This window comes from Diadema setosum, chromosome 15 (assembly GCF_964275005.1).
Source record: "Diadema setosum chromosome 15, eeDiaSeto1, whole genome shotgun sequence".
In the NCBI taxonomy this organism is placed as follows: Eukaryota; Metazoa; Echinodermata; class Echinoidea; order Diadematoida; family Diadematidae; genus Diadema; species Diadema setosum.
This window is the reverse complement of record NC_092699.1, coordinates 12,966,872-12,993,374: the sequence shown is the minus strand read 5'-3', so window position 1 is coordinate 12,993,374 and position 26,503 is coordinate 12,966,872. Positions and strand designations below refer to the sequence as shown.

The window sequence follows — 26,503 nt, the reverse complement described above, 5'->3', positions numbered from 1 at the left end:
AATGAAGAGAGATAATAGATCTGATTACAACATTTATAAAAAAGCTTATGACCGTTATTCTTTCTTGTATTAAAGGAAAGGAACTTTTCATAAGGTTATACTCATTGCATTATGGTTAAGTGTGCGTTGTGTGTATATTAAGTTGAATTAATTTTCGACGGCTTCGTTACTGAAAAATGTAGGTATACTATATATATATATCTTTTTTTTTTGGGGGGGGGGGGAGGGGGTAAATGCACTGCACTATACATTTGGATAAAATACGGCATAATTACGATCTAGGTCCCTATAATAATTTAATTCACGGCGTTCTTCTAATTCACAACTAGTACTTGAACCGGATTAATTTAAGTAAATTTTTGCCTTTCATAGTTTGCAGGGGAAAGAAATCTTACAAGAGAATTTCTGTTCATTTTCTTACGATACTAAAGTCTTCCATTCCCCATCCCAACAAACTAGGAAACAGCCACCCAAGTTCAGATGGCTTCTGTTGCCAAGGGATGGAGGGTGGTCCGGGGTCCGGACTGGAAGTACGAGGACCAAGATGGGGGCAAAGGTCACCTGGGAACAATCAAAGATGTACCTGGTGGAAACCAGACCGGACTGGTCGTCGTCCAGTGGGATTGCGGCTACCGCGGTCGTTACCGAATCGGAGCCGACAACGCGTACGATCTTCTGCTTTGGGACAACGCGCCTGCCGGTAAGCGTAAAAAGTACTCACTGCGTTCCTCGAAGATCATTCAACAATCTCGTTAATACGTAGAACATCAATATTTCTTTTGGTGACTGTCTTTCATTTCATTTCATTTCATTTCAACGTGCTTATTATTTTGAACTGTATACAGCATTACTGCAATGACGACAAGATGGCCTGTTCGCAGTGCCTCGTATTTAGCAGTGATATTGATGATAATAATGGTAAATGGTAACACATTACCAGCTATAATAAATACGACGCACTATTAATGCTTAGTACTGACACTGGAAATACTTATAGGAATAATACGATGGTCGTATTTATTCAAAGTCTTCAGGGAAAAAAATACGTCCTCAGGAAAACCTTTGCCTATATAATTATCATCTCTTATATTAATGCTCATGATAAATGCACCAGTAGAGGGTCATCGTCTTTTCTAAGGGTGAACGCACTATAGACCAGTGCTTGACGGCAGTTCATGGTGTACCACTTTGCTCAGCAGGTATTATTATTATCATCATTATCATTATCATTATTGTTCGGACTGTGAACGTTTTCTTGTTTTCTTTGGGGGTTCCCCTTGGACCAAAGTACTCAACAATATGTTTTCTCGTTGAGCGCTCTACAGAGTGGATTTGACACAACATAGATAACAACAATAGCAATAGCGGTAATAACAATAGAAATGATAATATTTGTTATTATCATCATCATCATCATAACCTGTGGTTCAAGAAGGTTCTCTTCTGCCTGGCAGGGACAAAACACAAGGGTATCGAGTGCAATGAATGCTCTTACCACACCAAGGGAGGACTCGCCGGAGTTCGATGGAAGTGTATGGACTGCCCCAATTATGACCTTTGCACCCCGTGCTACCTGGCGGGAGAGCACGAAACCAATCATGCGTTCTGGAGATACACGAGTGCTGAAGCAACAGGGTGAGATTGCCGTTACTTTTCGGAGTTTCTTTGCGCACAAAGTAATAGATAACACATTTATAATACGTAAAGGCACAAAGTCTATACTGGCATATACAATGTAGTTTTGTTGTTATATTATGCAATATAAAATATCTTAATCAATTTGCTCTACGTGTTTTTCGTGATGACTGTCAGCATTATCATTATGATTAATGGGATCAAAAGGCAACGCAGTCATTGAACAAGGATATTGAAAATTGATAGAGGTATCAGGTTATCGAACTTTGAAAGCAACTGTGCGCATCTTTTTGGATCTCGTTCCTTTTTTTGTGTGTGTATAATTCGGTTTATACTTAAATTGTTATTTTTCCACACAATATATCCTGTGGGATGATATTCGGCTAATGAATCGAAAGAATGATAGATATTTTGCTTGCTCTTAGAATGGGGTAGGACTATTAACATTAGAGAAGAGACATATGCATTTCTTCGTAGACAGGTATTACCCGGTATTTGGTAATGAAATTTGATTATCAAACCCATGGTACGTTTATAATGTTCTTATACCTGCTTACGGACAGCGCAGGAAGAGGTGAATAGTTCGAGCGTCCGTCCTGCCACGATTAAATGACAATACTGTAAATTCTGCCGGGAATAATACCAGGCTTACAGGTTTTATACGCTGATGTGTAAACAATTCTAGTTGATTGGAAAATTTGCTCAACTTTTCAAGCATTAGGGGGAATCTTAACATTGATTTCGGCATGAAAATCATATTACAGCATATTCAATAGAAAAAAATCATAAAAAGAAAAATATAATCTTGTTGATGTAAAAATATTTTGGCTCTGGGTAAACCTTTATTTTCAAAAGCCATTGATCCTTGGTTAGAAGATGCCATCATTATTTCCAGCTCTAGAATGTCGAATCAAGTACTAACATTATTTGTGTCACAATTGTTACTGTTATTAATATTAATTGTGTGTGTGTTGTGTGTGTGTGTGTGGCATATATTATCATAATGTTTTATTACAATGTAGAAATGATTACCTTCCAGCGTACAAATGCCTATTCGACAAGGTTGCGAACAGCAGGATGTCTTTGGTTTCTTCCCTAAGGCGGAGGTGGCACGAGGACCCGACTGGAAATACGGAGATCAAGATGGTACGTCCAAAGAGTCAGAGCAACTACAAGCAAACCAACAAACAAACAAAGAAACAAATAAACACACTCACACGAATAAACAAACAAATAGAGAAGTGCTTGAATTACTCAAGGATCACACTCGAATCATATCGCAAGAACCCATGGGGGTCATAGGAAAGTTCAACCAAGTGATTACATGGGGTGTATTGAGTATTTTATATACTAGTAACCGGAAGAATTTCAACATTTACCAGGAATGCGAAAGTGTCAGCAGTACACGGCTGCAGAGTAAGGTAGAGGCTTTGATGTATACGAGTATTCGACGATTGTGTCATATTTATACGTGTATGTCTATTTCACAAGATATTAAAAACTCAGGAACTACACGTGTCTTACAGTATAATCAACCTTAGAATATCATCCTTATATCATGAAATTATTGTTCATAATACATAGAACCTACCTGTACCTGTAATGGGAGATAGTTTTCTTCAAAGAAAAGACATGTGAAAGAAATGAATCTTTGTTACTCACGTGTTGTGATCCATCTGTTTGTTTATTTGATTGACTATTTGTATGTTTTTGCATGTCTGTGCCAGTTTTCTCTCATTTTCTCCCTTTTGTGTCTTGAAAAACTGTCTTAAATACAAAAAGGTGGGAACGACGGTCGCGGGCGTATCAAGGACATCACGGAAATGAATGATGTAGCTCGTTCGGCTGCCACCGTCATATGGAGTTCGAAGGCATCCTTTGCGGAAATCCCAGTAGTGCGTGTCGGTTACCATGGTTTCGTCGATCTCAAATGCCTATCAACTCCAGTACCAGGCGGGAAATATCACGTAGGACATCTTCCAATTGTTGGTGAGTTAATGCGTCGGTTATGTTATATTCATACTCATTGGCAATAATCCAAGTTACATGCATTTATGCGCGCGCACACACACACACACACACACACATTCATACACATAAATGTGCGGAAACGAGGTGATAGAGCAGCAAAAAAAAAAGACAAAAAAAAAGACAAGACAAAAAAAAAAACCCTAACCAAATCAAAAGCATTCTATAATCCACCCCACCACAAACGGGGAAGAGAAGGAGAACTAAGAAAAAAAAAGGTAAGATGATGATGCGCGGCATTAATTTAAGTTTGTTTATTGTTTTGATTTCTCTTTTTATCATCGAATTTCTTTGAATCGATTCGATTTCAGTTTAGTGCAGTTTCGATTCAATTGCAGTTCAATTCAATTTGTCTTTTTTTTTTCATCCAGCAAAAGTTGTAAAAAATACAAGCATGATACGTTACGCGTGGATCATTGCCAGTTTTCCTTGTTACCTCATGTTTCTTGTTCCTATGACTCTCTTGCTTGGCAGCATGTGGAATTTCGATGGCGATTTTCTCTTCACCCTTATAATGTCATTATGTTGTTGAGCTTTGCTGTCGTCTTTGTGACTGTTTATAATTAAAAAGGAAAATACAATGTATGTGAGGAACTAAATACATAATGGGAAAGACCAGGTGAAGGAAGTGCCAAACATACTTTCTTTTCAAACATGTAAGATCGTTGTGATTATCATTGCAATATTGACAAACTCATTAAAAAAATAAATAATTATAATCATCATGATCATGATAATCATTGATTAACATATATATACGTGTTCGCGTGGTTTATTATCATGGTTACAATAAAACCATGATGTTCATTGTTTTCATTATAATCATGATACTGCATGAGAAGACGTGAAAGTCTCTATCACCTCGTTGCTATTAGTATGAAGGCATTCACTATTCATGTCATTGATATAATTTCCATTGTGTGACGTCCATGCATGTTTTCATAGGATATGAAGAAGGTATCTCCGTGGACGACAAGGTGTGTATAACGACCGACAAGGAAACATTCGACTACCTCCAAGACGAACTGGGTCTCGACAAAGATAATTCGGTGAGGATTTCGGAAAATTGGCACTTGTAATTTCTTACACTTGACAATATAAGTTAAACATTTTGATTACCATAAGCTGTTTTGATGCCCCGTACTATCTGATACAGGGCACTACGCACTATTGGTGAGAAATTGGTCGAAACACGTTGCAGAGGATAAAAACAATCAATACCACAATGTTTCTGCAGCTTCAGTAAGTTTAATTGCGTTCAATGTGTCTGATCAGACCCCCGTATTTTAAACTCACAAGTAAGTATGTATACGCCTACCTATGACTTTTCCTCAGTGATAGATAAAATGTTTTGCTTTGCAATATCTTAAATGTATGGCACCTAGTAGTTCTACCTAACGCAACTCGACTTTTGTTTTACTCATGGAAAGAAATCATTCCCATGGAATTACATCATGCTTGTAAACGAAATGTATATCGTTTTACGGCCGACAAGCTAGATATTGAGAAAAGGTTCACGAGTCATTATAAGTCCATGAGCATAACACCGAGTAAAACATGTCCACTGGCAAGACACTACAAGTACACATGTAATACATCCCAATGAGCTGCACACAAATTTCCTACAGGCAACTTGCGCATTGCTCGTACGGTCACTCTGTGAAATATTTCAATTTCTAACATAACAATTGTGACGTCATACACACACACACACAGACAAATCTGAGTCAAATGACTCATTTGCGTGAGTCTTCAGTTTGTCCGTGAGGCGACACACTTTTGCCAAATATTGAATCTTTTTACTCACGCTTACTGAGTCACTTGACCCAGTAGTGAAACAGCTGAGTCAAATGACTCATTTGCGTGAGTCTTCAGTTTGTCCGTGTGGTGACACACTTTTGCCAAATATTGAGTCTTTTTACTCAGTAAAGTCACTAAATGAGTCAAGTGACTCAGTATGCTGAGTCAAGCGACTCGCTGTGCGAGAATCGAAACGCAAAACGATTGAAACGTCTCTTGTTCAGCATGCTGATCCAGTCGCTGACCTACGCATGCAGCACGACCGTAGACGGAGTATAGGAATCAGATCCTATATCTTGTGGTAGCCTATAATCCTACTCGTAACTAGCTATTCCTAACCTACTCTTAACTTATTCCTAACACCTAACTACACACCACGAGACAATGCTTCTAATATATACCCATGTCGTAAAATTGTATTTTAGTATGTGGCTACTGTTTTGAAATATATTTTCTATCCATTATTCAAGACTTCTGTTCTGATAACAGAGCTGAATATTTCATAAATTATATGAAATTATAAATATTTAAAAATTATGCAATTTACCATCCGCGACAAAATCAGAAATTTCAGAAAATATTTTTTGAAAAATAGTTAATTCTTTTGCTTGAAGTTATTACATGATCGATTATAATCGTCTCACTGGACTCGCATGTCACATAAAATGAGTCGGTTGACTCATTTATAACAGTTTCTGAGTCAAATAGAGATGATGCAATCGATTTTGTGGCTCATTATTGTAATTCGGTGTGCGTCATTTTACTCGTTAGATTCGGTAAAACGAGTCTTTTTACTCAGAAGAACTTAAAAGGTGTGTCACAACAGCAATGACTCAGTAGATTTGACCTAAAATGAGTCAACTGACTCGGGTAATTTTTTGTGTGTAGAAAAACAACGATGAAATGTAACAGACATCACTGTCTGCGCTCCTTCTCATGGCCAATGTAAGATCCCTTCACATACTGGTATATCGTATACAGTTGAATTCCATGAGTGAAGATTGTTTTGGCCAGAATGACAATTGCCTTTCGTGAAAAATTTGTAACGCAATAATAAAGTGTTTAGGACACCACATCAGTGTTCGTGTATCGGCGGCTTGTAAAAACTGTCGTCTTTTTTACTTGTGCCATTTTTACACTCTAAGAAAAATAGGTTCACCTTTGCACTTTGACCGGTGTTACACTGGGGAGGCCTCTTCAGGTGTTCACTGGTCTAAAAGGTGTAAAGTTAAGATAATTCAAATGTGACGCTGGTAAAAGTGTAACATAAAATGTATTTTTTCGTAGATAATATTTCCAGAATGCTAATTGTCTTTTTGATACATTTTTTACAGATGATATCACATTTCGCAAGAGTACTGAAAATCACAAATGAAGGCGTGAAGGTGAAGTTCAAATCCGGAGTGAAAATGGTCGTCAACCCTATGGCACTCGAGAAGGTAACAAAATATACAATGACATAAAAAGCAAACACACTGTTCAACTTCTTTAAATGCATTTCCTTTTAAGCTACATTCGCTGTGCAATTCATATCTGATTAAGGATTTACACCCAAAATCACCGGGGGGGGGGGGGGGTGTAATTACATGATGTTTTGTTTCCACTTTGAACTTTTAACCAATAACTAATGTAGTTTCTAGCCAGTTCTTGCTCATACAGTGAATTTCAAGTTGTCAAGTTGTTTTATTTCGTATCGAACAAATTGATGGTACAATGAGGATATACAATGTGTATGAGTATTTAGTATGGCATCCAAGTTGCTTCTGTGTTCTTTAAGCTAATATTCACTGAAATTTACTTGGAACTGTTTGTTTGAATTTGACAAGAAAACGAAAAAAAAATCATGCCCTTCAGCGATTTTTTTTTATCCCCCCCCCCAAAAAAAAAAAAAAAATATATATATATCTTTATCGCATACATAATGCGATCATTAGAAACATTTCCTCTCTTTCTGCGCCAGGGACTTTGAATAATGTGGATAATGCTATGCGTTTGTATGTGTGTGTGTGTGTGTGCGCGCGCGCGCGCGCGTGGGTGTGTTTATGTGTGGATGTGTGTCAGCTGGCACTGAAAGCACACAAAATGTTAAAGGTTATTCACAATGAATAGAAATGTAGAGTATGTAGCGGATTGTCGTTAGAAGATGAGTCTTATGATGTTTTATGCATTTACAATTTAGTATTATCTCAAACAATCAACCAATCATGTGTCACTATCAACATTTGTCGACAGGTGCCGGTGTTGAAAAAAGACGATGAGGTACGGGTATGCAACGATAGGAAAAAGGCAAAACGACTTCAAGAACATCATGGGGGTTGGAACAGCTCTATGTCAAAGGTCAGAAAACACTAATTAATTTGATTTGGAAACTTGAAGCTAAAAATTAAAAAAATAAAAAAAAATCCGAAAAAAGTCTACCCTTTCGTAGTGATTTAATTATCAAACACCAGAATTCTTTCTTCATTTGTTAGAATTATTTTCGTACCGCTAGCAGCCATACAGAATAGCCCGCGACATTCGTTAGTCTGCCGAAATGGCCGGAAGCCACAGTATTACAGTAAAACCTGAAAACTTAATACGTGATTCCAGCTGTCTTCCCCTTGACAGTGACGACGTTCACAACTTAGTTAAATGCTTAAGGAAGGAATAGTGCCTGGAATTGTTGGGTCCGTTTCGTGAAGTCCACACATAAAAGTCTTTACATAAATTTCAAAATGGCCTAAGTTGCTCTTATTATTCAGCTATGAGAGGCTTTCAAAGAGAAGTGAAATCCATTTCATGAAGTCTCTCATATTAGTGTGTCTTATGAGCAAAAAGTCTCTGATAAGACTTTTTATAAAATGGCCATTTTTTTTTTTGTTCAACTGCAAGGAAATACATGATAGCCATATGCTACATTTATCTTGATGCTCTTTCCCTTTTTTATATATAAGATAACCTGACAAGGAATAGAATGCTTTAAATGCACCCTGAAACGTATCACCCCAACAAAGGCAACCATTTACACACTGATAAAGACATCCAATCACCTTTTTTAACTATTCGTGCCCCCATCCCCACGTGTTCTCCGTTATGTCAGGTGGTTGGAAAGAAGGGTACGGTGGTTCGAGTGGACAAGGATGGTGACGTTAGAGTTGCTTTCGGCAGCCACAAATGGACTTTCAATCCTTGTAGTCTCTGTCGTTTGATTGGCAAGGCTCACTCTGGTAAGTAATGCATTATCATCGTCACATCACTCACTTGTGTGACTGATGTCAGATTTGATTTTTGTTATTTTGTGTTTTACTTGGTTGTAACCAAAAGTGAGTGCCTTCGGGTGTGTGTGTGTGTGTGTGTGTGACATTTCTCACTTTAGGGTCCTTGAAGGGCAAATTGAACGGATAGAAGATATAATTATTACGAATTTATCACTATGCTTGTGCTAACACGATTATGGTTATGTATGGCAATGTGACTGACTACAGTATTGGTAATTGTGATTGCACATCCCGTGACAATATTTTCCGTGACAATAATATTGTCACGGGAATATTGAATATACTATTATTATAGTATCAGCCCTTCGATGGGTCGAAGACGAATGTAATAAGACTGCCACTTATAAAACTTTTGTCCTGTAGAATCCGAAGAGGAGGTGGAAGAGATCTCGGAGGATTCCGACGAGGAAGGCGATGACGTAGTGGGAAGTGGAGATGCCGCCAAGAAGCATGCAGACCTCTTTCATGCCGTCGACGAGGGCGATGTCGAGACAGTTCGGCAGATTGTGGAGTCCCACAGGGAGCTGGTTTGTTGCTTCACCATCATTTCTCCCAGTAAACTGAGTGGTTACAATGAATCACGACTAGTTGTAGCAAGTCGTGGCGATCGCCATAGATGATGTAAAAAACTTCCGACCCAACTCTGGATAACTTGGTAAAACCCTGCAAAACTTAATGAAAAAAAAAAAGAGAAATGCGATTTTAGGATTCTCATTATTGTTTTCAGGCGTTTCTGTGCGACCACTATAGGTAGCAAAATGAACGGCAAAAGCAGTCTGTACTACAATTGTAGTTTGTCTTTTTATTCCCTTCTGTGTACCAATCTTCGTATGTTGCCCTTTTCCATTCTTGCCTTTTATCGGCAAAGATAACGCGATTATTTTTTTCTTTTCAACAATAAAACAGCAATTTGGTCGTGACGAGAGAAAAAGAAAAGTATAGCAGGGACTTACGAGATGTTGAAATACATCGCAAGCCTATGTAAATAGTGGAACAATTTAAAACATGTACCGGATCAGGTAAATCATAGAGCCGGCCTCCCAGGCCTCCCCCCCCCCCCCTCCAGATCTCGGCCGTCGAAAGCGCGATCGCGACGAAAATTGGCACACACACTGCCTATGATGTAATCTAAAGTACCATAAAGTTAATATTTTTAAAAGTATCATTTATGCTAAATTATGCTAATTTGTGCATCATGATTCATGAAATCAGACAATTTGGTATAAATCACTAAATAAAGCTCAAAATGGGCACATTTTTTGTGTAAATATTCTTTTTAGTGTCTTGAGCCAATATAAGGACAACAAATTGTTCCATCAGAAAACATTTCTTAATTTTTTATTGTTTTCTATTTCTTATGTATTTCCTTGTTTTTTGAAACTTGTCTGCGACATTGTTCCGAACAAGAAAATAATATGTTATTAATTGATTTTAATCAATAAAACCCCCAAATAATCATGCTTTTATGAGATTTACCTCTAAGCACAGTTTGCATTGAAATGTACACAAATTCACGATTTTGAGCAATTTTTAGTCTTACATGCACGTACATATTTATGCGCCACTTCGGAACCGCGCGCCCGGGCATCGCAAATTTGGTGTCAAAAGATGGGGGAGACTCGAAAGAAAAAAGTCATGAAACGTCGCAGCGATAGCTTTTCGCGTAGCGATACATCGCGCGGAACGTCAGGAGGGGGGAGGGGGCCCTTCGGCCTATTTAGGGTTAATCGCTGACAATTTTCGACCTTAATTGCTGTAATTCCCCCCAAGTCTTGCTAGTAAACTTACAATGTGTTGCTCTGTGTCCCAGCGCTTCCGTTGCTAATTCTAATGTTCCAAAAAGAAAAAAAAAACACCTTTAAGAAGACTCCTGAAAAGATATCCCTTAACGAAATTATATAGTCTGAGTGTACCTTGACAACATCGACAAGCAATGTCAAAATATGCAGTAATAACAGCACCTTTTCCATCACTGAAAAATTTATTAGAAAGAAAGAAAGGAGGAGGGGAAGAAAAAGTGGTAAATGGAGGAAAATGAGAGGAAGAATCATACGAACGTGGGTTTTTTTTTTTTTTTTGTCTCTCCCAAGGTCAATACTCGTCGAGGGGGACGAATGGCCATCCACTCGGCTGCAGCCAAGGGTCAACTTGACGTCGTTCGGGTGCTCGTAGAGGAAGGCCAAGCAGACCTCAATGTCGGGGACACCAAGCAGAACGCAGTTCCACTTCACTATGCGGCAGAGGCGTGAGTCTAGTCAACGGGAGAAAAATCAAAATTCCAGCTTTCCGACCTCAGGGGTCAATCCGAAGAGCTTAATAACCACGAGTTTTACGGCTGACAAGCTAGATATTGAGAAAAGGTTCACGAGTCATTATAAGTCCATGAGCATAACTCAAAGTAAAACATGTCCACTGGAAAGACACACACAAGTTTCCTACAGGCAACTTGCGCACTGCTCGTACAGTCACTCTGAAAAATCTCAATGTTTAACAAAACAATTGTGACGTCATAAAAAACAACGATGGCCTTGCGCATTGCTTTGCTCTGTGAAATGTAGAACAAACATCACTGTCTGCGCTCCTTCTAATAATAATAATAATAATAAAAATAATAATAATAATAATAGTGGCTACTTGTATAGCGCACAGGTCCACTTTTCAGTGCTCATGGCGCGTCAAAAAAGAAAAGATATCATATATTTACATGCATATACATATTCAAACATTTCAACAAAGAAGAAAATGGTAAACAAAAACAAATAAACACCAAATAAAGAATACAACATATACCAATTAAAAATACAATATTGATCCAATATTAATGACATACAGCAATTACAGTCCTCAGTATGAATGGAACAGATAAGTTTCAAGTTTGGATTTGAATGACTAGCTCTGTAGATGACAGTTCCCTTAACTGAAGAGGTAACCGATTCCACAATGTTGGTCCCATAACGGAAAAAGCACGATCACCATACCCATGTTTTACTCTGGGTGTTTGGAGTAAGAATGTATCTGATGATGAACGTAGCCTTCGTGTCGGATTGTAGTTATGAACAGAATTACTTATGTATATGGGGGAAAAAGAATGAACTGAATGATGTACTAATAACAGAATCTTGAAAATAATCCTTTTTTTTCTACAGGTAACCATTGTAAGGAACGGAGGTGACATGGAATCAAACTTATAAGTAAAAGTTAACAATCGGGCAGCAGAATTTTGCAACCGTTGAAGTTTTGTGACATCTTTTTTTTTGGAAGATTACACAACAATGAATTCGAAAAATCCAACTGAGAAGAAATAAAAGCATGAATAAGTATCTCAGCTGCAGATTTAGACAAATATTTCCTTATGAAACTTAAATTACGCAGCTGATATCGAACATTCCGTGAATATGATTTACATGACTTCGAAATGACATTTCCTGATCAAATATGACACCTAAATTACGGGCTGTTTTCGACGGAGTAATGCAGTTGCTACCGATGTTGACATGACATGACTGATAACCAACTTTACTTAACATAATTTCTCATGGTCAATGTAAGATCCCTTCACAAAATTGCATCCACTATACGACTTCTTGCTTTCTTTTATTTTTTTTCCATTTCCCCTTCTTTTTTTTAAGTTTTTGATCAAATTATAAAACAATTTATACTTTGCGTAATTTCGAGTTTGTGTGTTTGTTTGTTAGTTTGCGTGTTTGTTTGTTTTTTAGTTAAAGGCGTCGGTGTCTCCAAAAGAACGATTCACTTCGGGGATGCGCCCCTCGATGAATATTTCCTTTGGAGTCACCTTTCCCAAGAGTTTTAACCAAAAACTCTTAAGGCAGAGTATTTGTACATTATTATTATTATTATTATTATTATTATTATTATTATTATTATTATTATTATTATTGTTGTTATTTTTGGTTTCTCAGAGAGGCAGGCGTTGTCATGAGATACATGCTGGAGCATGGTGCTGATGTCGACGCTGTGACCAAACATAACGCCACTGCCCTTCATGTAGCGATTGGAAATGACAACAAAGCATGCATTGCTGCCCTGCTAGATTTCAATCCGCGGTTTGACATTCTGGTAATATTACTGCATTACTATCGTAATTATCAATACCAAATGTGTATCTTCTATCGGTTCAGAGTCGGCTGTTTGTAAGATGTTGCACAGAGAGATATGAAGAAACTTGTCCTTTTAGAATTGTGAAAGGGAATATTTGCTGCTTAAAATGTATGTGTAGTAGTATTACACTTAATATTGAATAGTGTACCGCAAAGCAATGCATAACTCTATGAATACGTGAAGTCTTCCAAGTACATTAAAAAACATAATGTCTGAGATGAAATAAAAGCTCTTTATGGTAAGCTTTTTATGTCTTCAATTCATGCTCCATTCTCACACTGTCTAGAAGACATTTTTACTTGAGAGTGAATTTCAATTGACGTAAGATGTTATTTCAAAGACATTATGAATTACCAATAGGAAAGCGACTACTAACCTGTTTGTTCCATTGTTTCGTAAAAAAAAAAGAATATAAATATATATATATATATATATATATATAATATGAAAACCCATTTTCTTTGCTCAAAATTTTCGCTATTTATTATTACAATTGTTTCTGGTCAGTTTTTCCTTCCTTGTTTCAATATATATATACAAGTGTATATATATATAAATACATACATATCTATCTATCTATATATATGCTGCCCGGGAAGGATCGAGCTCTGTAATGCTATGTTTGTTTTTTATCATATAATCTATCCGTTGTGTTTAACATTATTCCATTGCCACAGGATGCTAACGGAGAAACCCCCCTTCACAGGGCCGTGAGGAAAGACTCTGATTTCTTCGAAATGCTAATGGCCAGCGCGAAGTTTGACCCTCGTCTGAAGAGCAAGAAGGGATTTAACCTCCTGCACTACGCTGCGTACCACGGGGAGAAGAGGTGATGATGAGAAATAAGCAAACCAATAAACAAGTAAAATCAGTAAATGAAGGCGTCCATTATCAAAGCCCATGGAGGAAATGTATTGTCAAGAAAAAAAATGAGAAACCAAAAGGGAGAGATAAACGTTCACGTGATCAATGCTGTCTCTAGTGATATGTCCGTCCAACTGCAAACCTGGATTCTAGCAACGTCTTGTAGTTGTCTATTGTAGATATTTTCGGGAAAATACCTGTAAAAAATGCCTTGCAGTTTGTTTTCAGGAGGAGTCGAAGGAGTTTAAACCTTTCGGATATGATGTTCAATTTTGAGCAAGTCAGCGTACACCGCAATTGATTTCAAATTTTGGTATGAATTCGTTTGAAATTTGCCATGTATATTCTTGCATTATTTTATTCAGTTTAGTGGGAAAAATGATCAGAGAGTTGTGCCTTTGCCTCATTCAAAATGTAATACTGCAATGTCGATACAATATTAATTTATTTTATAAAGGCTGTTGGACAAAATGTCCTTAGTGGGTTAATGCCTCTATTTATACGTATGTGAGTAATTCAAACGTAACATGTGGAGCATAATGCAACGAGATCGCACTTTCGCTGATGTGTATATACATTTATATATAATTATAATATATTTTAATTGAATGAATCTATGAGATTGGGAATAATTATGAATTAGATGAAGAGACAGCGACGAAGGAGGGGAAAGTAAGAAAATGAAAAGTAAACTGGAATGTTTGTCAAGTTTTATATTTCCACTGATGAGCTTTCAATATTGCATGGTTGACACACCAGCGTTTGTTAAAGGGACTGCATAGTATTGGTTGAGGTAAGGATTTAACTTCGACTGTTTTGAAAGATATTTAGAAACCACTCTACTAAATGTTTAAAAGCAAATGATTCTAAGGGGAATTGACATTGTATTTCATGAAAATCAGTTTTGAAATGACTGAGATATCCAAAAATAAGGTAAAACAGAGAGATTCTAATTTTATAAGGATTGCTTTTTGGGATATCTCAGCCATTTCAAGACCAATTTTTATCAAATAAACTATTAATTCCTCTATGAATTGCATGTTCTCATTATCCCAAAAATACACACGCACAAAAGTTGGAAATCTGCATCTCCATCCGAACCAAAACTATCCATCCCTTTACGTGCACATATCTCTTTGTGCATTCAGATCAGCCTGGGCTCTTGTCAGGAAATACCCAGATATGGTGAACGAGCAATTCAGCGACGGACACGTGGCTCTTCACATCGCCTGCGTAAACAATCATCGTGCGGTGGCTGAGGCGCTTCTTTCTGTCGTGAGTACGATGAAGAAAAGAAAATAATAAAACACAGTGAACAGACGAAATGAAATGAAAGATATTTTCGTATCCCTTTCCCCTTTTGAAATTAGAGACAAACAAACAAAGCATACTATAAGAAATGCAGAGTCCACTTGCCGTTGAGTTATACATCGCACAACAGTATTGTTGAATAGTTCTGTACTAGCCATTATAATTTTTTTTAAATGTTACAACTTATATAAAAAGTATAATTATGTGTAAGTTTGTGCGTATGTGTGCATGTGTGTATGTATGTGCTCCCCAGAGTGTGTATAGTTTTGCGTGTAATTATAAACCAGCAAAAAAAAATAAATAAAATAACTAATACTGAGAAATTATTTACAAAATATAGTGCAACAAAATAGATGAAACTGTAAGGAATCATGATTCTGTGAGCATGCACTGGTCGGGGAGGAAGGCTTCGAGCCTCGTCGATTAATAGAGTTTGCCTTTTCCTCCCCAGGCAACCAGCGGACATGCACCGGGAATCACCACAATCTTTATGATTATTATACAAATGATGCACAGGATAGAGTGCGTTAGTGTAGGCGTAGTGCACTCGAGGGTATCAATTGAAGGGGTCGGTGCATTATAGTGCTATTAACCCACACAATGTTCATTTTGAGATAATCGCTTTTGAAAGTTTGAAAAAATCGGCCAATTTTTTCGTATATGAACCTTTACATACTCAAGATTGAATAGTGTCTTGGGGAAATTTACTACACTGATATTTTGGTGGATTCAAGAGGATTTTTCAAGTCACATTTTGAATTTGTGGCTTAGCACTTTAATGCAGCCAAATCCGTCTTGTATACAAATACTCTTTATTTTTTGAAAACTCACAAAATATCAATATCTCTTCGCTAAAAATGGAAAATTAATGTAATATTTGAGTTTCCCTCCTTCGTGACGTGAAGTCAAAATAAGATATACTTGTTTTTAACTGTCTGTATTGTATAATCTGTGTGAATTGTGAAGACAAACTTTGCATATATTTCAGACGCACACACGCGCACAGAATCACGTAATACGCATAAAGACATCTGGATTTGCTGGGGGGGGGGGGGGGAGGGTTATATCTCATTGAGGTTTTTACATCTTCCGTGTACCTAAAAGCAGGGAAAGAGTCCCTTCTTCAGCATTATGCATATAACGCATTTTAAATTTAGAGTATCTAGATCAGAGAAAATAAAGTAAAATGGTACATATCAACATTATTCTAGGGATTATCATGTCTTTTGTTAAAGGGCATAAAATACCATAAAGTATACATTAAGGCCTTGTTTTAATAGATAGATTGGTTTTCTTGTTTAGGGTATCAAAATCACCGATAGTACTGTAAAATCCTTCTTTGTATGACAACGAATTTACCAAAAAAATAGTGTTGCATGATAATTATGACTGTGCATGCCTCAATAAATCCTCCTCCATGTTCGTTGGTAAATGCAGGCTGTGTGAAATTATGCAGGAAAGTTCATATCACAAAACGAATGACTAACTCTTAATGGCCAACAATCCATGAAAAAAAAACATTTTCAAAAATTGGGAAAAAATTTCTTTCGAAGTTTGAACACTTATAGATTTCGTATATTCGGACAGACCATACATGCTGAAATACAATGTGCCGAATAAGACCAAAATAGTCTACGTATTATACCAAGTTGGTGTGTTTATACACTCTAAAAACGCAAATGTTGAATCAACATTTAAAAGGGCCGAGGAGTGACAGCATTTTTTGAAGTGTTGCATCCAACTTTTAAAATAACATTTTAAATGTTGAATCTAGCAGGAAAACCAACACTTTCAAAATGTTGTCACTCCTCGGCCCTTTTAAATGCTAATTTAACATTTGTGTTTTTAGAGTGTACACATACATTTTACCCCATATGCACGTTTTCAGACTACATTTGGATCATGAAGATCATTTAGGAACAAGAAAAAAATGTTCTCATGTCAAAGCTGTTACTGTGACAAAAAAGCACACGAAAAAGTGAAAAATCTATATGCTTTCAATAGTTTTATCAATCGAATCTCCGAATTAATTTGAAGGAAACTTTCCTTTTTTGCAAATTAATCTTGAAAACAACCCTGTGAAAAAAAATAACTCTGAAATTTGTAACAGAATACAGCAAATACATTTTCTTTCCAACATGGAGACTTCTTCATAAAAATGCATGATAAATACTGAGTTTAAAGGGTAAATGCAGTAGCGGAAAACAAGGAGCTATTGACTCACAATTGAATTACGTAAAAAAAACACTATACTATCAGCATTGATGCTTTAAATTCTGCTTTGATTGCTTTCAACGTTTATTGATTTAAATTGAGAAACCGTATAGAGGTATCAACAACGTGGAACTATGAATTTTGCAGCGTTAGATTTGAAAAATAATGTTTGCAGTTGTATCATAAATGTAACATCCTTTCAAAGCATGTTCAACATGTAAGTATCGTGTCTCGGTAATGTAAGAAACTACAGGGAAGCACAGCTGTATTGACAGCGGCAGGATTTTTTTTTTTGTTGAAAATTTGAGGTAAATTAATCGATATCAAAAATGCATTTTGTTTTCATCCATTTTAATTGTATATGGCTTATCCCCTAAATATGGCTGTGAAAGCATAGGAAAATTGCATTTTATTCAAAAGAAGTTACATATTAATTAATGACAATTTCAAATGCTGTTTCACTAGTGATCTAACTCTGTAAGAATTACTAACAGATAAGGCACATGTCCAAACATTCAGTTATCCGTATATATATATATGTATATATATTATTACAGGGCTCGACACTAACGGTGGCCCGGTGGCCCGGGGCCACCAAAAATGAAAGTCGGGCCACCAGATTTCAAAAAAGGGCAAATTTGGTGGCCCGCCTCGGGCCACCAAAATTTTTTGAAAAGTATGTCAATAAATTCGTAACTTTTTGCGCCGGAAATTAGCAGTTAAATTTGTTTAAAGGATGGATGAAAAGGACTGAATGAGTGCCTGAGAGTTAGTGTTGCAAGTTTGTTGAAGTTTATTTATGAGTAGATATGTCCAACTTCTAATTCTTACTATCATAAACTTAAATGTTTGACTCATAAAAAAAAGGACTTTTAATGTTTTTCATTGTTTGTTTGTTGTTTTTATTTTTTTGGGGGGGACACCAAATTTTTCTCTCGGGCCACCAAAAATTTGAAATTTAGGATTTTGGTGGCCCCATCGGGCCACCAAACAAAAAAGTTAGTGTCGAGCCATGATATATATATATATATATATATTTTTTTTTTTTTTTTTTTTTTTTTTTACCCATATGAACGTTTTCAGATCACACTTACATCGGGAAAAAAATCATAAATTTAGAGACAATACACTTATTACAATAAGCCATTTTGATGAAAAGAAAACACATAACAAATAAAGATTTATATTTTGAATATATTTCATCAGTTATTTAACTACTGAATAATTTTGAGGAAGCTTTCCTTTTGAAGCGAAATGTCAGCATGAAAAAAGTGCTAACCCACTAATGAAACTTTAAGGTGCTGGGACAGACCATGAATGTTGATTAATTTTCTAATAGGTCATAATGCATAATGCTAAAATACTCCTAAAACCAGTGATTGTGGTTTTTTACTGATAAGTTCAACAAAAAAAAAAAAAAACTGGCGAAAAATGTCATGATCAGCAGAATTAGCATGAAAATAGTGCTAACCCCAACAGTGCAAAAATTAACATAAAATACTAATTAAATGCTTTAAATTTCATTAATGTTTATCTCATCTCCATTTTCATGACTGGCAGAAGAGTACAAGTTATGTTATGAATCAGAATCACTCATTTTTGTAGATGAAAAAGTTTCCTCACTGTTCAGATTTAGATATTTATATGACACCCTTCTGTCTGCTACCATGGAGGTCGCCATCTTGAAAAGTGTGGCGTAGCATTATATTCCTGCCTATAAGATGTGATTAATTTTCGGGGCAAAAAGATGCCTGCATTAAAAACCCATTTATTGCTTAAATTTCAAGATGACATTTTTAGGGATCATAGAGCAGTGGTTCAGGATGGTGTAAATGCATGTAACTCATTTTTCACGAAAGTGTGGGTTAACACTATAATGCACCGACCCCTTCAATTGTGAAACATGCACGAGGCGAAGCCGAGTGCATGTTGCACTACATTGTAAATACCCGAGAGTGAGCTACGCCTACACTAACGCCACAAAATAATCCTGTGCATCATTTGTTTTATAAAATGGGTCGAAAATTCGAAAACTAACATCATTTTTCAGCGTTTTTCACGTACCTTTGTGGGTCAAGACGTCCGAAGATGTTCGTCCCAAACTTTTACGCACGTCGCACTCGCGGAAGTCCCGCACATACAGTATAAGTATAATGGGGGGTTGGGTTTCCGGACACCCGCATGAAAACTTACTTATTTTACATAGAATATGCACCCTTTACCTTAAAGACTTGATATAGACTCCTCATATAGGCCTACTAGACAACATACTCTGAAAACGGCGGGAGAATTAACCTGCTAAATCGTTGGATTTGCTCTTCAAAGTGACTCCATGTACGCGTCCGGTCCCATACCGCTTGGTCTACTGTACTGTACAAAGTGTACGTATAGTACAGTATACGTACGTACGCCACATATGTTATGCACAAGGGAAGACAGGCCGGCCGGCCGGCAGCAAGAACTAGAAGTTGTTTACAGGATTGACAGCGCGTACGCGTATGCATGCAATTCATCAAAGGAGCCGCCGCGCGCACAGACGATCGGCAATCTACCATAGGATTACAGGCAGTGCAATTGTACTGAAGTAAAGGAAGGAGGTGTGTCTCATTTCAGCGCTTCCTATTGGCTACATTCTTGAACCCATTTTATAACATGCAATACAATTTTCTGTTTGTATTCTAATGTATGTCCGCTTGTATTGTATGTTGAATTGCCGAATAAAAAGAATAGAAATAATAATAATACAGCGGAATGGTATGTGTAAATACTATTTCTTAAGGAATCTATTGCCTTCATAAATCAGCCCAAATAATTTTTGGAATGATTACCAGACAAATACAATTACGTCCGATATCAGATTTTAGGTTTTTTGGTAAGTCTCATTTTGACAGCAATGTGCGCATTGTAACATTCGTACAGTTTATTTTTTTGTGTGTTTGGTAAGTAAAATTACAGGGCACGTATGTACCTGACTGATTTACGTCATTATACTCGTAATTACATGCCTTTACGTTTGGCTATGTTTCTTTTCCTCTACAAAATCATTATTTATCATTGTTAATCTGTTCATCTTGTTCATTTTTCCCCTAAATATCAGGGCAACTGTGAGATCGACGCCAAAAACCGTAACGGTCAAACGGCAACGGCAGCCAGCCTCAGCGGAGGCAAGACGGCGTGTGTTGAGTTGCTGCTCGCAGAAGGAACCGACGTCAATATTCAAGAGAACGACGGTGACACGTACCTGCATCTGGCCGCGAGGGCGTACCGTGACAACGACAACATGGATTCGTCTCCCACGCTGGAAAGGGTAAGATGAAATTGAAAAAAAAAAAAAAAAAAAAAACTATTATCGGATATGATAGTATTATTCTTAGTAGCGCTTGGCAAACTGTTTTCAAGTTTGTTGTTGTTGTTCTGTTTTTTAATTCCCGTTGCTGTGTCGTAATTGTTCCGTAATAGTTGTTATCAATACTACATGCAATATCCGTAATCAGATTTGCGCCAAGCATCGTTCATCTGGGGTAACAGGGCCTGCTATTGCCATGATATGCCTGCTCATCATGAAGGGAGCGGACATTACGACGAAAAACAAGAAGGGAAAAACACCTCTGGAGTACATCTCAAATAGGAAAGTGCGCGAGTTTGTCAAGAAACTGGCTGAAGACACTAAAAGGTAAGATATTTTTTACGATCACACAAGTGTAGGTACACTTTTTTGTGTATAGATGTGTGTTCATTTACCGTGTGCAGTTATGTGCGTGTGTGCATTTTTTAGCTTACGCTGTGTGCTATTCTATGATTGACGGAAAGATGTTAAAGGGACTGTACAGTACTAGTTGAGGTGAGGATTCAGCTTGAAACGTTTTGTGAGATATTTAGAAACCACTCTATCAAATGTTAAAGAGCATACAATTCGAAGGGGAATAAGAAGTTTACCTGATGAAAGTCGGTTTTGAAATGACAGAGATATCTAAAAGCAAGGTAAAACAAAGAGATCGTAATAAAAGTTGTGTCCTGTCAATTGTATCAAAATGACTGTTTTTTTTATATCTCGGCCATTTAAAGACCATTTTTTTTTTCTGTCAAATAAACATTGAATCTTTGAAATTGCATGCTCTGTCATATTCTACAAGAGGTTACTCATTATCTCACCAAAAACTGTTATAAACCTGCATCTCACCTCAACCAGTACTATGCAGTCCCTTTGATCATACTTGTCCGTACATGTTGTAACAATACCCATTGGGCATACAACCCTAGAAAGACGAGGGTACCCCCCCCCCCCCCCCCCGGCGACATAATCTGCGATTATTTTGTAACGCTTGAAGATTTCGCGCCGTCGTTTCATGACTTTTTAAAAGATTTTCGTGCAAATTTTCATACCAAGTTTGCATGCCCCGCATGTACAATTACAGACTGGCGTCACGTTTGCATACGGCATATCAAGAAAGAGTTGATATTTCGCACTTGTTTGTGTGTAAAGTCAAAGGGGACTGGAATATGTTACAGATACTGTTTTAAAACTTTATTTTCATGCGATTCGTTAAAGTGAATATTATTTGCGAATACAAATAATGATTCCAGATCATAAAACAATGAAATACATTAGATTGGAAAACAGAGAAGTCCATGAGGAAATAATGCAATAGATAGAAATGCATGCACATGCTCCTTTTTAGCTGTATGAAACAATAGACACTGGTAATTTCACATTGTAGATACAAATAAACTAACTTGCATCGAATGACCTGATCATGCATATGATTTGAATGAATTATTGAGATGCATAATTATGTTATGTTATGTTTTGGTATAAGTGGAACTCGTTTATCATTTTTTTTTTCATTCAAGTTTCCTTTGGATCATTCCTTGACAAGATCTGTAATAGATATTCCAAAACATTTAAGATGCCTACATAACGAGTAGGCAACCTACTTAATTATGTAATACTGTTGCTATGATGCAGCTTGCATAAGTATATCATATATTGCGAACGTGAGATAACACAGTATGACAATAAAAACTTTCTTCTTGATTTTAGTAACCTCGAAGAGGGATTTTAAACTGAAATAAGACTATAGATTTTTTTAAATGCAAAAGCATTCACATATATAATATAGAAAAAAAAAGAATATACCAAATTCGGTGGCAATGATATCGCATAATACTTTAATATTAAGAGCCGTGATGGTGGGGGGGGGGGGGGGGGGGGCTCTAACCCAGCACTGTCTTAATTGTTCCAGCCTCCAAAATCTCGCATTTTTTAAGTTTAATTTTCTGAATTATTTCTCTGTCTGCTCTAAGGGGAAGAGGCCAAAAGCTCTCCATGGTTCCAGAGGATGAGGTACCAGAAGAGAAACAAAGGCCAACGACGCTAAGTGGAGGTAACTGACTGATATTGAACGGTTTCCGGGTTAGATAAGGGGTGGGGAATGTGCTGTTTGATTCAACGAGGATTTTTACTGCTTTTGTTGTTGTTGTTTTTGTTGTCAAAAATTCAAATTCGTTATTTGTGTTTAAGGTTTAAATCAAGACTTGTATTACTATACCTCGTATAAACCCTGGCCGGAATCCGATGTTCAACAACGTTTCTATATTAATACTTGTATTCTTTGTAAGGAATATGCTTTGATTAAGAATAATGACCTATGTTGCGTACGGCCTACCTGAAGTTATATTCAGGAAAGAAAAAGAGTCTGTCACATGATTAAAAGCGTTCATTAAGCTGCAAAACTATTTTGTCTGTGGCATGCAAATACCTGAATATACATGCACATAATATACTGTGTTAATTGAAGGTTTCGCGCCGGGCGTGCGGCTTATCAACAAAAAGGATTTCACCAAACGGGAGTCAATCGTCGGCAAGGGAGGATTCGGAAAGGTTTTCGAAGGCACATGGTCAAGGCAGAAAGTTGCCATCAAAGAGATTTCTACCAAGACATCCAAACTGCAAGAAATCAAACATGAAGTTGAAACCATGGCGTAAGTGTAATTGGTAACACTAACCATACATGTTTACATATTATATTTAGCTAGACACTCAATCACCGGGCAATGACACATAAATAAACACAGACGATTTTTACAACTATACATTCATTGCTTGCAGAACTATTATTTGTAGTAGAACGCAAAAAGGAAGCTTCAAGAAAACTTGGACATTGGCATTCAATTAAAGAGCTTTGAATTTTGAAAGTTTTGGTGCAGCCATGGCATGAGAGAAGATAACAATTTATTTGGAGTCACATTTGTAAAATCATATCCCAGGAATCATGTACAGAAACTGTAAAATAAAATCCACCATTACAAAGATCTGACAAGACCTGAAAAAGTCAATACTTTACAGTGGTATGTAGGATTTTTCATAAACTTTAGTAATATTTTCTACAAACATGACTTTACTGAATTCTGAATTTATACCATGTCTGAATTCGCTGACTTCACATACATGTTTGGACTTAAATTGCCCTGCATTTCAGAGCATTTCGGCGAGCCAACTTGCATAGGATCTCTTCCCTCACAGGGTAGAGGAAAAACATGAAGTTATACTCGCATTTAGGCACAACTTTGAAATTCCAAATGATGTACTCAATTCGTAGCAGTACCTTCACCGCACCCCCTTCCTCAGTTTGAGTTTTTGATGTAATGATGTATATAAGTGTTAGTGTATGGGCTATTGTGTGATTCTATGATTTTTTTCTGGTCTCAATTTTCTTTGTTACTTCGATTCCTTTGGTGTGACATCATTTTTTTGTACAGTTTGCGCATTACAATTTATTTTTCTTTTGCTTTATTATGATATTTCAGGAAAGCTACTCATGAGAACATTGTCCGACTGTACGGTGTGTGTTATGATGAAGAAATGTCCCACGTCGACATCGTCATGCAATTCATCGACGGTTTCAATCTTCGTGAAATCATCTTCAAGCAATGCCTACAGGTACCGTTTTGTTTTGCTTTGCGTTTTTCATTTTAGCTATAATGGACTGTCTGGCAGCAATTGGGTGGATAATTATTTGACCCTCATAAACAAGAGCAGAAATTGTGTCATTCCCTTGAATTTGGAATTGATATATCTATAGGTTACAAAACCTACCCACATATATTCATGTATTTCCTTGTGTTTGTTTTGTTATTTGTTCTTAAAACAGTATGAGTGTAGAGGATCATATGACGCATCGGGTTATGGTAGTAATTTTAATTCTATTTGGATTTATAAATGATTTGGACTGAAAACATCGGTAACATCCTTATCATTGAGATAAACGAAATGAAATAATGCATGGCACTAATTAATACACCTAGAGTACCAAGTGATTACACAATCTTTAAAACAAAAAGGAAAAGGAAGAAAGAAAGATGAAAGTGATTTTAACAGAAAAAATAACTGCAGGAAGTCATTATCTTAACCTGCAAACATGCATGATAACAGAGTTGAACTGGGCTTTTGTTACACCTTCAGTAAGATTTTTGTTTTTTCCGCGAATGCTGTCAAGGCTCTACAAGTATATAGAGTTATGCGAAATTTCATCAGTCCCACGTGTATACCCACATTGGCCGCCACATATTCAGGCAGCAAGTTCATCAAACACAACTAATTTTTGTTCATGTTATCATCAGCCTCCTCTGACGTATGGCGATAAAATCAAGATCAGTACGTCACTCCTTCAAGCACTCGTATTCCTTCACTCGCAAGGGATTCTTCATTTAGATATCAAACCTGGGAACATCATGGTAAGAAAGTGCTGTCTTTACAGTTATGTCTGTCATGATTACCTCTATTGTCGTTTTTATGTTATTTACCTGTTGTGCGTGGTATGTCTGTTTGTTTGTGTATGTCTTATATGGTGTGTATGACCACAAGATCAATAGAAGTACATTTGATCTCTTGACATTTACTTATTATGATTAGGTTGTGTGTGTGTGCGTGTGTGTGTGCGTGTGAGGGTGTGTGTTGATCAATGTAGCTTTTTCTGAGATTTATGCAGAGTTTCATATCACTTTTGAATACATGGCAATACAATTATTGCATTGTATGTAAAAAAAAAAAAAGAGAAGAGAATGTGATTCAGCAGCACAGGTGTGAAGAACAAGTGCGTAGTTTTGTTCGAATTGGTATTATTGCGAAAAAGGACCTGATATTGAATGAAATTCATAGAAAGTATATCATTAAAAAAAGTGTTGCACCCAAACGGCACGCAGTAACAACAGGGATCACTCCAACAGCAAATGACCAATAGGATTGTTAACGATACAAGTTTGAAATTATACGCGTGAATGTCATTTTGTGCGAAGACTTTCAACATTGATTTGTTTGTGGACATTGTGACGATATCATCTTATCTTTCTGAAAGAAAACGCCGGAGAATTGTATTTATTTTTTATTTTGTTGTTTGTTAATTCATTAGCTCAATAGATCTCGCCAGCCTTTTCTTTGTGACCTCGGATTGGCATCGATAAAGCGAGCGAGCAGGACACATTTTTCAGCTTTATCTCTGAAAGGCACGTACAAGTATCTTCCCCCGGAATTTGTGGTGTCTCCCAGGGATCCGAAGAGCCAGAAGCAAGACGTCTGGTCACTGGCCTGCACCCTTTTGGAGATGTTTGTTGAGAAAGATTTGTGGGAGAACCAGTTCGACGACCGTAAGTTGCTGGAACGATTTGTGAAGGAGGAGAAATTATCTCCAAATATTCTAGAGCTTGCCCAAAAAGACATCAAGCCAATTCTTGAACCATGCTTCGAAAAGGATCCAAAGAAACGACCAGAGACAGGCGAACTCTTGGACCAATTTGAAGATTTGAGGTAAGGCTGCAGAAAAGTAAGTGTTACTAGTTTCTCGCTCACTACTTTATCCTGTCTGTCAGAAGAAGTTACAAGGTATATTAACATGTATAACGACGTTTTAGCTCAAATAGCCAAAGGTTCGATTAAACTACTGCAATTATTCATCAACCGTCTTGCGTAGACCTCCCAAAGTATGCCAAACCACGAGAGATGTAAACAAACTTCCAAATCAAAATTATATAAATTGAATTCAAATACAGATCAAATTGTTAAAATTCGATATCAGGTTTTCCCATCAAACTTTTAAACATCAAGACTAGAGACCCGTGGGAGAATAATGCGATATGACCGAGGCATACCAGTTTCCACAATGACATATCTATTTAGTTTTTTTTTTCTTTTTTTTTTTAAAATACAGTTCACCTCGGATGGAGTGCCACTAAAGCACACTTGTAATGCTGGACATTAACTGACCTATTGTGTACCC

At 36.9% G+C, this 26,503-nt stretch overlaps 1 protein-coding gene across 1 annotated transcript in view; it reads left to right on the top strand.

Annotated features, from left to right (window-relative positions):
* The first annotated feature begins 480 nt into the window (after window positions 1–480).
* LOC140238540 (uncharacterized) overlaps window positions 481–26,503 on the top strand; it is a 73,943-nt gene continuing 47,920 nt past the window's right edge. The window contains exons 1-20 of the mRNA XM_072318443.1: window positions 481–700; window positions 1,455–1,635; window positions 2,675–2,781; window positions 3,418–3,624; window positions 4,609–4,712; window positions 6,798–6,902; window positions 7,696–7,800; window positions 8,543–8,669; window positions 9,084–9,247; window positions 10,811–10,965; window positions 12,644–12,800; window positions 13,520–13,671; window positions 14,855–14,981; window positions 20,329–20,538; window positions 20,726–20,904; window positions 22,536–22,615; window positions 23,030–23,213; window positions 24,039–24,171; window positions 24,852–24,965; window positions 25,640–26,034. Coding sequence (XP_072174544.1) covers window positions 481–700; window positions 1,455–1,635; window positions 2,675–2,781; window positions 3,418–3,624; window positions 4,609–4,712; window positions 6,798–6,902; window positions 7,696–7,800; window positions 8,543–8,669; window positions 9,084–9,247; window positions 10,811–10,965; window positions 12,644–12,800; window positions 13,520–13,671; window positions 14,855–14,981; window positions 20,329–20,538; window positions 20,726–20,904; window positions 22,536–22,615; window positions 23,030–23,213; window positions 24,039–24,171; window positions 24,852–24,965; window positions 25,640–26,034 — 3,206 coding nt within the window. The remainder of the gene's footprint in view (window positions 701–1,454; window positions 1,636–2,674; window positions 2,782–3,417; window positions 3,625–4,608; window positions 4,713–6,797; window positions 6,903–7,695; window positions 7,801–8,542; window positions 8,670–9,083; window positions 9,248–10,810; window positions 10,966–12,643; window positions 12,801–13,519; window positions 13,672–14,854; window positions 14,982–20,328; window positions 20,539–20,725; window positions 20,905–22,535; window positions 22,616–23,029; window positions 23,214–24,038; window positions 24,172–24,851; window positions 24,966–25,639; window positions 26,035–26,503) is intronic.